General features: G+C 43.7%; 1 protein-coding gene across 7 annotated transcripts; it reads right to left on the bottom strand.

The window, feature by feature from the left end:
* brd3a (bromodomain containing 3a) lies at positions 1-11,613 on the bottom strand. Of its 7 annotated transcripts, none has more exons than XM_046316812.1 (12): positions 11,596-11,613; positions 9,092-9,453; positions 8,833-8,970; positions 8,504-8,633; positions 8,201-8,364; positions 7,743-8,114; positions 7,486-7,614; positions 6,786-6,974; positions 6,246-6,314; positions 4,992-5,215; positions 4,602-4,879; positions 1-2,491 (listed from the first exon to the last, which is right to left on the bottom strand). In XM_046316812.1, exons 2-12 carry the CDS (start codon positions 9,290-9,292, stop codon positions 2,382-2,384), a joined length of 2,004 nt encoding a protein of 667 aa, XP_046172768.1. In that variant the 5' UTR covers positions 9,293-9,453; positions 11,596-11,613; the 3' UTR covers positions 1-2,381. The 7 variants fall into 7 exon arrangements, with proteins under 7 accessions (XP_046172768.1, XP_046172770.1, XP_046172765.1 ...); XM_046316814.1 differs by lacking the exon at positions 11,596-11,613 and adding an exon at positions 10,987-11,193 and having other exon boundaries at positions 6,801-6,974; XM_046316809.1 differs by lacking the exon at positions 11,596-11,613 and adding an exon at positions 10,987-11,191.
* Positions 11,614-12,992: the final 1,379 nt, after the last annotated feature.

Raw genomic sequence — 12,992 nt, 5'->3', positions numbered from 1 at the left:
TAGGGTCTTGTAATTTATTTACATACACATACACACACAAAAAACGGAACCTGATTCCAGGTTAGCGGTTACATGAAATGTTAGCTTCTACCTCCAGTCCCCAAATCCCACCCACTCAGGCCCATATTGCATTAAACAAGACTAAAACTACTTACACAGAACTTATTTGTTTCGATGACTGAAATAAACAGCTCAAAAAAGGTATAAGAAAGTTACAATAAACTTGCATGCACATCAAGGATAAAAACATTTGCTTTTTAAAATATAAAAGGAACGATTATAATATTTTGACCTAGAAATAAACTAAAAGTTGAATATATATCTATACATTTATATTTTCAGTCTTTCACTTCGAAAAGACATAATTCTTAGAAAAACCTGATAGGGCCTGTACTGGAGAACATTGGTATAGGCAGAGAAATGCATTCAACATCATTTGGGGAGTTTTGCAATTAAGTGCAACCTGGTATGAAGGACATTACCACAAAATCAAAGAAATATTTCCACCATAGCTTAAAATAACAATGCATATGACTAAATCTTTAAATGTATCAACTTATTAACAGTAAATTAAATCCAAAATGGCTTAAATGTTATTTTGAACCAATTCCAGAAAAAAACTGACCAGAAATGGTACATTAGGCAAATCGTTCAGACAGACTTCATGAAATAATAAAATGCATTCTTACAGGGTTGGAATATGAGGGATATTCTTAAATGAATACATAACTCTTTGTTCTCTGAGATAAAAATAAAAGATGAGTTGACGGAGAGAAAAAAAGAACTGAAGACGATAATGAGAGGCGGTGGCATTTAGTCACAATAAAACAAATTACCTGGTGGTAACGACTTACATTCAAATCAACACCCCGCACTTCAGAGAAAACCCCACAGTTCACAATATTGTCCTGCTTTCATTGTTTATGTCATTACTTTGGACAGAGAAAAAGATCAGGGCACTGCTGTTTGGAATAGACCCAACAGACAGCAGGTGCACTTTGCAATAGAGTCAAAAGTGAAAGACTTGCTCCTACGCCAGTGTACTGAAAATGTACACAGGTCATTTATGTACAGTTTTAGCCGTCCCATCATATATAAAGCAGTGATGTACACAATGTCACTGATCTGGTGGAACACAATCATTCAGGACATCATACACACAGTACATTCATCAGTGAGAATCGTAGATCAAGCAAGAGGCAGGCCAGGAAAGACATGTACAGGAGAGGCCACCATACCTAGTGGTTGTCATGTTGTGAGTAACGAATCAAACTGTTGAGCGAATTATTGTATTGCCATTTCTTCTGACCAAAAGCATCTGTAAATATCTAAATTCTATAAGTTAAAATGTTCTTTCATAACCACTCAGACCAGCTACTAAAATACATTTTTAGCTAAAACTTGACATATTGCCGGGTTCAAAAATAAGAGACCATGTCAGTTATGATACAGTAAAAGAATAACAGCAATACCATTCAATTTGGCTGTATATGCTGCTGAAGACGACCAACATGATTGCTCAGAATAATCTGAAATGTGTCACTCGGAGGCAAATGAGGTTCAGTACTTGGGGGAGGCAGGTAGCCTAGTGGTTAGAGCGTTGGGCTAGTAACCGAAAGGTTGCTGGATCCAAACCCTGAGCGGACAATGTAAAAATCAGTTGTTCTGCCCCCGAACAAGGCAGTTAACCCGATAGGCCATCATTGTAAATAAGAATTTGTTCTTTCCTAGTTAAATAAAACGTTCAACTTAAAACAATAATTACAAAACATTTTTTGTAGAAAGTCAAATGATTAGAAGAGTGACAACTCAAAATCCACATAAGGGCCTATTCCAAAAGATAACTTTTTTTGTTATAAGGGCGAAAAAAACTAAGCTGGATGAGAAGTTTAGAAAATGTCTTGATGAAAGTAATTGAATAGGACAGTTACAGTACCCGCTGGGCAAATGATTGCTTATGTAGCAGTGATGGGACAAGGAGGACATGGGGTTCTGCTGCAGTTTGGTAACTATGCAACTCCTTCACTTTGTTGATGGTGGTATTAGGAGAAATGAAAAGACATCTGGCATTCATCCAAGAGTGTATTACAAAATCCTCGTTTTATGTTTGGTCGGTTTTTAACACATCCCCCTTGAAAAGGTAGATGAAACAAAAATAACCCTGTCAAGTCATCTATAATTTCCCATGTTTTTTCTTTTTTCTTTCCACAAAGGTATTTACAAAAAAAACACTTGACATGTTCTGACATAGCATAACATTTAGTTGTTTTTTCCTCATAAAGTGTTATAGGGGGAAACAACTGACTGCATACAACATTTTACTTTAAAAAAGGGTAAAAATTTTAATGAATAGTTCCCAACAAGTGTTCGGGCTACGCTTTTCAGTCGGAGTCACTGCTGTCAGAACTGGACCCACTGGAGCTGCTGCTGCCAGAATCGGAAGAACTACTGCTGCCGCTGAGACGGGACGCACCAGTACCAGCACCCTTCTCTGGAAGGAGAGAGAGAGAGGATCACGCATGAGACATGTGGCCAAACGCATTACATAATACCACCATATTTATGTCAACGATTTTCAAATGCTAAAGAAAAATAACATTTGGTATCATAGTGCATACTCATGTTTAAAATGGACTTGCACTTTGATTATGATTGATGCACAGTGGCACCTTTCGAGTTTCTCCATCCCTAGTCACGTCTGTCCAACTCAACAGATATGACAGATTCTCTAGATTTGTAACCATAAAAACAGATCAGATTAACTTTCCTGGGCCACAGGATTATAAAAAATTCTGGCCAAAAATTACTAGGTAAAAAATTTGCGGCACGACAGCTTCTCTCCTGGGAGCAGGTTGATGTCCAGGCTGAGCTGGCGCTTCTCGTCGTACGTGCCCATGCCCTTACTCTACGCTACTCCGGCTGTCCCTTACTCTGCGCTACTCCGGCTGTCCCTTACTCTGCGCTACTCCGGCTGTCCCTTACTCTGCGCTACTCCGGCTGTCCCTTACTCTGCGCTACTCCGGCTGTCCCTTACTCTGCGCTACTCCGGCTGTCCCTTACTCTGCGCTACTCCGGCTGTCCCTTACTCTGCGCTACTCCGGCTGTCCCTTACTCTGCGCTACTCCGGCTGTCCCTTACTCTGCGCTACTCCGGCTGTCCCTTACTCTGCGCTACTCCGGCTGTCCCTTACTCTGCGCTACTCCGGCTGTCCCTTACTGCGCTACTCCGGCTGTCCCTTACGCTGCGCTACTCCGGCTGTCCCTTACGCTGCGCTACTCCGGCTGTCCCTTACGCTACTCCGGCTGTCCCTTACGCTACTCCGGCTGTCCCTTACGCTACTCCGGCTGTCCCTTACGCTACTCCGGCTGTCCCTTACGCTACTCCGGCTGTCCCTTACGCTACTCCGGCTGTCCCTTACGCTACTCCGGCTGTCCCTTACGCTACTCCGGCTGTCCCTTACGCTACTCCGGCTGTCCCTTACGCTACTCCGGCTGTCCCTTACGCTACGCTACTCCGGCTGTCCCTTACGCTACACTACTCCGGCTGTCCCTTACGCTACGCTACTCCGGCTGTCCCTTACGCTACTCCGGCTGTCCCTTACGCTACGCTATTCCGGCTGTCCCTTACTCTATGCTACCCTTTGGACGTTTTCTTTTTGTCGGTTTTGTTCTTACTGTTCAGCTGGCCGCTGACATCTTGTAGCCCATTTTCTAACGGCTTCTTTTCCTGTGCCAGGTCCTCCTTGGACCTGGCTCCCTTGCCCCCAGAGGCCCGCTGCAGGAGACACACAGCGGCACCATGGCCTTCCTGCCCGACCCCCAGCCGCTGTGGTGATAGCTAGCTAGGTCACAGCTAAAGCCTAGCGCCTTACGCCTATGGCCTAACACCTACAACTTGGAGGACTACAGACGGCAGCAGGCTCAAAGCCCAGGGGAGAATTAAACAAACTTCATCTCACTTTCTAAATATACAGCCACACAAAATGTGATTAGGTGAGGACTATACATTAGTTTCTCAAGGAGTTATTTGTCACATGGTATGACGCACTGCCTGACTCCACTACGCTGGGTCCAAGTAGGAGCCGATATTAGCAATACAGCAACAAACCTGGTTCAGGCCCTGAAACATTTCATACAGGAGGTCCCTGAAATCAGCATAGAGAATATATGTCCACAATGCCACGGTACTGGCAACAGTACGTGTCTTCAGTTAGGCTACATGTACACAAGGTCAATTGTGCATCATTTTTTGTTATTTTGTTGAGCTAGCACCCATAGACCATAAACCAAAGCTCAGCTGAAAATTCCTTTTTAGGAGTTAAAAGTTGGGGACCACATGTATATCAAAAACTAGCAGTCAACCCGGAGAAGTGCAACTAGGTAGAGGGAAGAAACATGATCTAGTTATAAAAAAATATATATATAAAAAAAGGGGGAAATTATCATTTAGTCATTCAACCAAAGGGGAGGAAAAGAGAATAACAGTAAAGGGAGAAGGTAGGGTTAGAAGATATTTACAGAGTGTAGTAGTAATATCAGGATGAAGGACAAGGAAGCTATCAGCGACGTCCAAAGCACGAGGTCTTCAACTTCAGTACTTACGTTGGGGTTTCCGCTGTTTCTTTTGTAAACAGGACTTGACGTATCGCTCGAGTTCGCGTAGGGTGGAGGGTTTGAGCGTCTCAAAGTCAATCTCGATCTCGTCTGGGTTGGAGTCTCGCAGCGAGGGCTCTCGGGACTGGATGATGTGCACAACCCGGCCCAGCTTCTCTCCTGGGAGTCGGTTGATGTCCAGGCTGAGCTGGCGCTTCTCGTCGTACGTCATAGGCAGGGACTCCTCCTCGTCAGACTCGTAGCCCCGGCCTCCCTTCTTTGGTTGCCTGGAAGATCAGAGGCCAGCGCAGCAATGAGTGTCTCATGGTGTCTTTTCACGGTGTTGCTTATTATGAGACTGGGCAGAGCCCTAATACGTCAGAGAAAGGGAGTCCTTACCTGGAGCCAGTCACTGTGCTGTTGGCTTTCCTGGAGAGTTTCTTCTGCTGGCCCTGCTTGGCAGGCTGCCCAGACTTGGCCTTCTTCTCCTCGTCCGTCTTGGTTTTGCTGTGCTTGTTGTCCTTGTCTTTCTTCTTCTTGTCTTTCTCCTTCTTGTCTTTCTTCTTCGGTTTGCTCACAGGGGCCTGAGAGAGCGCGGCAAGCTGTTCGTGGACAGCCTTTAGCTGGGGAGAGGTGGGGTGGAGGAGTTAGTGACCTGCTGTAGGGGTATTCTAGCACTTCAAGCACTGAGGGACTAGAAGAGGGTATATATGGGGATTCAAGAAAGAACTTCAACAAATCAATGCTACAGCCCAAAAATGTGGAATCCAGACATTAAAACGGAATTAAACCATATTCAAAAATAAATCGAACTATGAAAGGAAATCAACTAAATGTATTGAAAGTTCATTATAAGACAAGAACAAAATGCATCAGTGACTAGTGTTACCCTGCAACTTTTTGAAACGGCACATGAAAGCTCCTGTGTGTGTGTAGTGCACGCGTCACATCTACACTTGGTGTAGCCGTTAGCGATGACGCTAATGATGGCCTTTCCAGCTCTACCCGAAGTAAGTTCTCAATTAAATGTTAACTACAAAGTAGCCTCTGACTACCTGGCAGAATGATATCATGATTATTTGCATTAATCCAGTGGCCATTTGTTTAGCAAACTCTGCAATCACATGAACGCTACAGAAATGTTGCTAACCCTCTCTTGGAGGTGTGCACTTGCATTAAAGAGTAACTACACCTAGAATTCCTCAAACGTGCTCTCCTGATGTGGATTAAGCATTGTTGTGGATTTAGAACATACAAAAAGGTATGATTGAGAGTGAAATGTTCTAACAAGGAAGTGGAAAACAAGATTCATACTCCTCCATTCATTGCTTTCTAAGTTAAATTGGACACAACCAACAGGCAATCAAGAGAATGGAGAAAGGAGTATGTCTAGTTGGTCAGCCAGCAAGCATACCAGGAAGACAAACACATTCACACAACCATACAAACTCATAAACACCTGCTCAAACACACCACATCTGCCACCACCCAGCAAACAGCACTACGCCACCTGTTACTCGCCACCCCCACTATTAACCCTCTACCGCTTGCCCAACTAATGCAAAAATAAAAAGTGAAATATCGGCATCATGATAAACTGATATCAATAAGGAGGTTAGTGGGGAGGGGGCCAGGAAGTGAAGAGCAAATCACCTGAAAACGCTTGGTGCACCCGTTTTTTCCCCCCTGCCCGCTACCATTGGGGCGCTCCAGAGAGATACACTGGTAAGAGAGCCAAAGGGAAATAAGGGGACAAAGATAGAAAACTCCAAAAAAGAGATCAGATCAAAACCATTTTAAAACACCATGTTATGACAAGAGCTACTGTGTGGTACCATTATGCAAAACTACATTGTGATATGTTTTCAAAAAGAAGGCTTTTGTTTAAGTAGTGCATGCAAGCAATCTGTGCCAGTAGGTGCATGGAAATACACAATTTGAAGCGGTAGAGGGTTACATTTCAGTGCTATCAATGGGGAGATGACGAATCAGTGGAGAAAGCAGAGGTTTGCGTGGCTGAAGGGAGGGGGAGGGGTTTGACTGCATGTAAGGTGACAGCCCCTCCCTCTCGGTCTCAGACAACAGTTTGGATTGGACAAGGTGGCTGTGATGTGAGAAGAGAAGGTGGGAGGAAGGCCATCCCTGAGCCCTTCAGGTTAGAGTAGTCGGATGGACCTCGGATCTGAAACCCACCTGTTCCGCACCCACCTGTTCCTGCAGCTCAGCGAGCCGGGAGGCCCGCTCCTCCTCCGAGTCGGAGCAGTCCGAGCTGGAGGAGTCACCGCTGCTCGAGTTGTCACCTTTACTGACCATACCGCCTGCACCGGGGCTCAGCTCCACCGGTTCATCAGGCATCTTAGCAAAACGCATCTCAAACACATCCTGACAGAAAAAGACACGCATGGAATGATGGGGAAAAGGAGAGGGACAGAAACATTAGAGATTAACCAACTGATTCAATTTTACATAGATTTTTCAAATGTGATCCAGAGAAAGGTTTAAAGGTAGACTTTGGGCACAAAACCGGTCCAACTCCGCCCTCATCTCAACTTTCAGACAGAAATGGAGTGTGCCTTTGGTAGTTCGTCGATGTGTCATTCTGGTCACACGCACCGCAATCGATGTAGCTAGTTTGTTCGCTAAGATAGCCAATTTAGCTAGCCAGTAATTCCACCTGTATGTGTTGACGTCATTTCACAGGATTTGTTTTTGGACAGAAGCTGTATAGATCGGTAAGAAATTGCACTTCTGTAGCCAAATATCTTTTTCATCCACTTTCTTGTTTTTAAGCATTAAATGACCTGGTATGATGGTGCATTGATCAGTTATATAGTTTAAAGCCGTTATTTCAGATTTCCCCCCCAAAGCGGACCTTTAAAATCCCCAAACCTACCTGGAGTTTTCTGGCCATGGCAACAACCTCGTGATCTGGAGGGTTATACTTGTAACAATTTGAGAACATTATTCGAACATCCGCTGCAAACATCTGTGCATCTGGATACTCCCGGCCATCTATCTTTTTCTGCAAATGAACAGCAAGTGTTATCCAAACAGTGCACGGATGGGCAACAGCACGAGCCAATACTAAGGTAATGGTTAACTGTAAACGTGAATTATACTACTGTGCATGCTTTGTTCTATGGTGCGTACTTTGACAGTGCTGAGATCCATGGGGTGCTTTATGATCTCGTGGTAGTCATGTAGCTCCAGAGCCTCAGCGTCTACAGGCTTATAGAAGGGCCAGGCATACGCAGCATGTTTCTTTGACAACATCTCCTTCAGGATACTGTCGCAGTACTTGAGCTGCTCACTCATTCTGCTCCGCTTGCCGCCATGCTGGCCCAACTCCCCTTCTACAAGGTCTTTCTTGGGAGCTTTGATCGGACGGCCCGTGCTCTCCCTTCTGGACATCACTTTACCCTGCTTGCCCTCTGAGACGGGACTGGGAGATTCGCTCCGGCTGGCTGTTATTGCAGATGTCGTGGGGGTGGTGGTGTCTGCTTTCCTCTTTACCCCTTTCTTCTAGGTGCACAAAAACACACACTCACAGTATTCAAAAGACTAAATATACATGATATATACCCGAAGGAAAATGTACAGTGACTTACTTTGACAAGAGGTTGTGAGGGTGAGACGACAGGAATCATGGGAGCATTGGGCGAGCACTGCACAGCTGGGACTTTGGGGGTGATGGTAGACATTGTAGAAGAGCCAATCACAGATGTCGTAGAGCCAGGGAAGGACGGTGGTGACTCACTTCCATCCAGACCACCTGTAGCAGGTGCAATTAGTGGTTTTCTTATTGGCAATATGTACCCACTTTCTCTACATTTTCCAATACTATATCTAAGGATCTATCCAAAATGATAGGGGTCTTTAGTATCAGGATCTGATGAAGAGTGGCCTATTACCTATGCTTTTGCTTTTCTTGGGTTTGGGTGCAGGAGGCAGAAGCTCCACCTCCTCCTGGGGCATCATGGCAACTTTCTGCAGGAAGATCTTCTCCAAGGCCTGTGCCATCAGGACAATGTCATCTGTTGGCTGGTGGGCAAAGTAAAAACAGCAAGTGAGGAACATGAGTGGGAAATGCAAAGAGGAAACTAGAGGTCAATGTAAAAACATGGAGCTTTGGGATTAGCCCTGGGAGAATCTGCAAACATATTAGAGACTATAATATTAAATCCAAAATAAATGGACCCCTAGGAGACACAGTCTTTATTTACTCTCTTGGAGCACTCACCTTGTTATATATGTAACAGTTGGTGAACATGGTGTTGAAGTCCTGCATGCATTCACTGGCACTCCAATAGTAGTTATGCTCCAGTCTCTTTTTGATGGTTCCCATGTCCATAGGTTGCTTTATGATTTTATGGTAATCCTGATACACAGAATAACCAAAATAATCGGTTAGCTGCAAGTCTTCTGCACAGTGAGATACCTATAAGCATAGGCTTTCTGATATTTATAATGCCCATTGTCAATATCTACAGTCTACTCACCGGAAGTCCCAATTTGATGGCATCGACTGGCACGTAGAAGGGCCAGGCGAAGTTATGCTTCCACAACGTCTTGACCATTACATTCTGCATGTACTGTAGTTGGTTGGTTTTCCGACCTGGTTTGGTGGGATTGGTCACCTCCGGGGGTGGGGGGTTGACTCCCTGAGGAGGGGCTGGAGTTGCTGAGGTAACAGCAGACATGCTGGAGATGGGAAGGGGGTGGTATTCTAGGAGTCACTGCTACCTCTGCAATGGACAGGGTGGGAGACGGACAATGCGTCCTCAGTCGATTGTGTAGTTCTTTTTGCTCTTTAGTGGCCCAAAGGAAACTGCATCTCATTGCAGGGCCTGACCTTTTTAATCTATTAAAAAACAGAACAGGGTGATGATCATGAGTTTTCAGCATAAAAGTAAAGTGTCCCTGCAAAAAATCCATGACCCGGGTACAAGACCTAAGAAAATAATTGAGACCTGGGATGAAATGAAAGGTAGTAATTATGAAAAGAAACTAAAGCCTTTTCTGTATCATCACACAATTATTCCATATATTGTAATGGGCAAATGTCTCCTGACAGACAGCTGGCTGTGTCCCTGGAGAGATGTGTTGCCCTCTCCAGGCTTAAGGGACATTGTCTAGACCCCAATCTACAGCCCGCACCTCGTTAGTGGTCTGGCATTACCACTTTCCTTTGAAACTAAGAGTTGTCTTTTGAACATTGGGTACAGCGATCATGCTACAGTGCACGGAGCAAAGGTACAAGTAAATATGATCTAAATAATCAGCGAGAGAGATGGAGTAGTAATTAATTAACCATCACAAATGTCATTCCATACATACCCAAACAAACTGCAAAACTGAGAGACAACAGCACAGCTGATTTAGATACAAGTCTCACACTGAGTAGTTGGATTGCTGTATAACGTTGTGATAATGCAATTGTACTAAGGATACTTCAATAACAAAAACTCCACAAATATATGATGCATCTCGTTCAGCAACCTAGTAGAAGCTACTAGTTTTAAAGTTACACCCACAACATATACTTGTTTGTCCATGGAAAATGTATATAGCAGTTAGCTTTGTACTACCTCCCGCGTAAACAATCAAACGAACGAACAGTTACACCAACAGTAGCTGGCTAGCAAAACATGTTTTTTTTTTTTTTTACAATACCGTAACGTTACGGTATCCTATGACAAAATATTGCAATTAGGTAACTTAAACTAACTAACTTGCTTAAACAAAACCCATCTAACTTTGCAAACTATGCTTGCCATCATGCGCGGAGGAAATGCAAGGGGTGCTTTGAGCACTTTTGGAACAATTCGCGCGGACTCTCATTTCCATTCCGTGGTTGCAAGTGCAAACCAGTGTACTGTAGCTATCAGCTAACTCATAAAAATGAACGTATATTGACTAGTGTATAAACCATGACTGGCTCGTAAAACATGTATACACCAAAACCAAATTCTCCACATTCTCCAAAAAGATGGCGGGCAGATGATATTACCCTTTAGCTTTCGCTAGTTAGCCAACAGCCGACTTAATTTCACCCGACTTTTCAAATAGTTTCAGCGATAGCCTGTATTACTACCACAACTGCGTATGTACCCACAATAAACTCTGGTTCCCTACTCTTATTTGAAACGTTTCACGATAATATTGCCACAATAATTCACTTAAGACAAGAATTGACGTTGTGTATTGTTGCAATGCACAGAATGGAGCTTTGTTGAAAAACATTGGCATGCTAGCTGGCTAGCTTAGTTGATATGCTAGCAAGCGTTTCAGCACCAGATTTTTCATAACATTGAAATAGCTCAATTATGAAAGGTGCATTTTTTTCACTAAAGAAACTCCAGTATGGGGAAATATAAATATCTGAATGTATTACTTCCTTGATGACTCCGAGGGGTTTTGCCTTGTACCTGGTAGTCCGAGTGGATCCTGTTTTATTTGAGTGAGGCCGAGCGAGTACAGGAGCAGCATGAAGATGAGGTATACCAAGTCCCATGCGCATGCGCAACGGCGCGCGGTTTGTGATCATTTTACTGGATCTGAAGACTAAGCGCCCCATAACATGCATTATACACCTTATACAAAGTGTATAATGCGTATAATACTACTATAAAATAATTTGGAATATACTGACAACTGATACTTTTCTGATTACCCCCGCCCCACCTCTTTGAAGTCTGCATTAATATAGGGCATGGGCTGTATTCAATACAAACATTAAAACGTTATCTTTAGCTGGCAATGGATGACATTAATGGATGATTTTAATATTTATTATGGATATTTCACAAATCGGTTTAACTTTATATTGACCTGTAAACATTCAAGGAAAACAGAGGGATGAGCACCTGGGTTGAGTGCCCTATGTCTGCTGTGTTTTATAGAGCCTCCTCTCAGGGCTCGGCGTCTCAGGCTCTACACTGCTACCTGGCAGTGCCGGTATTACCAGGAGACTTGGGTGAAGGTCAATGTCCACACAACAAACCTTGTAGCAGTGTCCTGTCCTCCAGCCAGGTGTCAACTCTGTTGCTCTCTTTGTAGGCCCACAGCATGGTCCCCCCTGGAATAGGAATCTTTAAGTACACCCAAGCCTAATAACCCCCTGATCTGTCTGACTGTCTCATTCCTGTCTCTGCTCTACCCATAGGGCTCTACCTGTGTCCACCTGACTGTCTCACCAGTGCCCTTTTCCTAGCTGCCCTCCACTGGATTTCATGTTTTATTTTACCATTATTTAACTAGGCAAGTCAGTTAAGAACTAATTCTTATTTACAATGACCGGCCAAACCCAGATGATGCTGGGCCAATTGTACGCTGCCCTATGGGACTCCCAATCATGGCTGGTTGTGATACAGCCTGGATTTGAACCAGGGTGTCTGTAGTGACGCATCTTAGCACTGAGATGCAGTGTCTTAGACCGCTGCATCCTTTGCAGCCCTAAAATCTGGATCTGCACATAGTGATAATAACTATGTGGTTAAGTTTTTAATAAATAGTCATACTCAACTTCATCTTGATGTGTCTTGATCTGTGTAACTAGGTTAATCTCAGTCCAAAAGTTGCCAAACATAACTCCTATCTCGCTCCAATCAGAACCCTCAAAGCGTCCCTCCCCGCTTTCCGTATGCATTGTGTCAAAGATTATGGATATACTGACAAGATACTACATGTCTCTCTGCCATAACAATGGTACTCGTTGTCCACAAAGCGTCACGGCGGGTTGTCTTGCTCCCGCCTATCCTTTAAATGGATTGGTCGAGACATATCATTATTGTAAAACTTTTGAAAATTCGATGAGGGTTGTTGACATCAACCGTCTCTGTTCAATGGAGAAATATGCTATGCTACTAGCCTCATGTCCTGAATATATCCTATTCGAGACTCAAGACACTGATATCGCCTATTTATTGCCTTACCTCCGGTATCCTACCTCATTTGCACACACTGTATATTTTTTTTCTACTGTATTATTGACTGTATGTTTGTTAATTCCATGTGTAACTAACTCTCTGTGTTGTTGTTTGTGCTGCACTGCTTTGCTTTATCTTGGCCAGGTCGCAGTTGTAAATGACAACTTGTTCTCAACTAGCCTACCTGGTTAAATAAAGGTGCAAATAAAAAAATAAAATAAAACATATATAAAGTGTTTTTTTCTTATAGTTGACGGGATTTCACATGTCTTACTCATACCAGTACACTCATAACAACTTAAGTATTACGAAAAGTATATTCGATCAAATAAACCTCAAAATAAGTCATACATGTTTTGTTGACCAAATGTGACACTCACTGACCTCCAAACAAAAACTCATTGCTTGGTGGGCGAAACAACGAAAAAACGTCACCTGCTGGAGGGAAACCGATTATCCGCCGAGTTGGGCT

The sequence above is a fragment of the Oncorhynchus gorbuscha genome, linkage group LG20 (assembly GCF_021184085.1).
Source record: "Oncorhynchus gorbuscha isolate QuinsamMale2020 ecotype Even-year linkage group LG20, OgorEven_v1.0, whole genome shotgun sequence".
Classification (NCBI taxonomy): Eukaryota; Metazoa; Chordata; class Actinopteri; order Salmoniformes; family Salmonidae; genus Oncorhynchus; species Oncorhynchus gorbuscha.
Note: the sequence above shows the minus strand (reverse complement) of the source record. Positions and strands in the feature narration are given on the sequence as shown.

Excerpts from the sequence above, each read along its gene's own strand:
- brd3a (XM_046316812.1), bottom strand. The coding sequence starts at position 9,292 with ATGTCTGCTGTTACCTCAGCAACTCCAGCCCCTCCTCAGGGAGTCAAC. Across the intron at positions 8,634-8,832 it reads ACTGTTACATATATAACAAG|CCAACAGATGACATTGTCCT; the intron begins GTGAGTGCTCCA and ends TTTGCCCACCAG. Across the intron at positions 8,365-8,503 it reads CAAGAAAAGCAAAAGCATAG|GTGGTCTGGATGGAAGTGAG; the intron begins GTAATAGGCCAC and ends CACCTGCTACAG.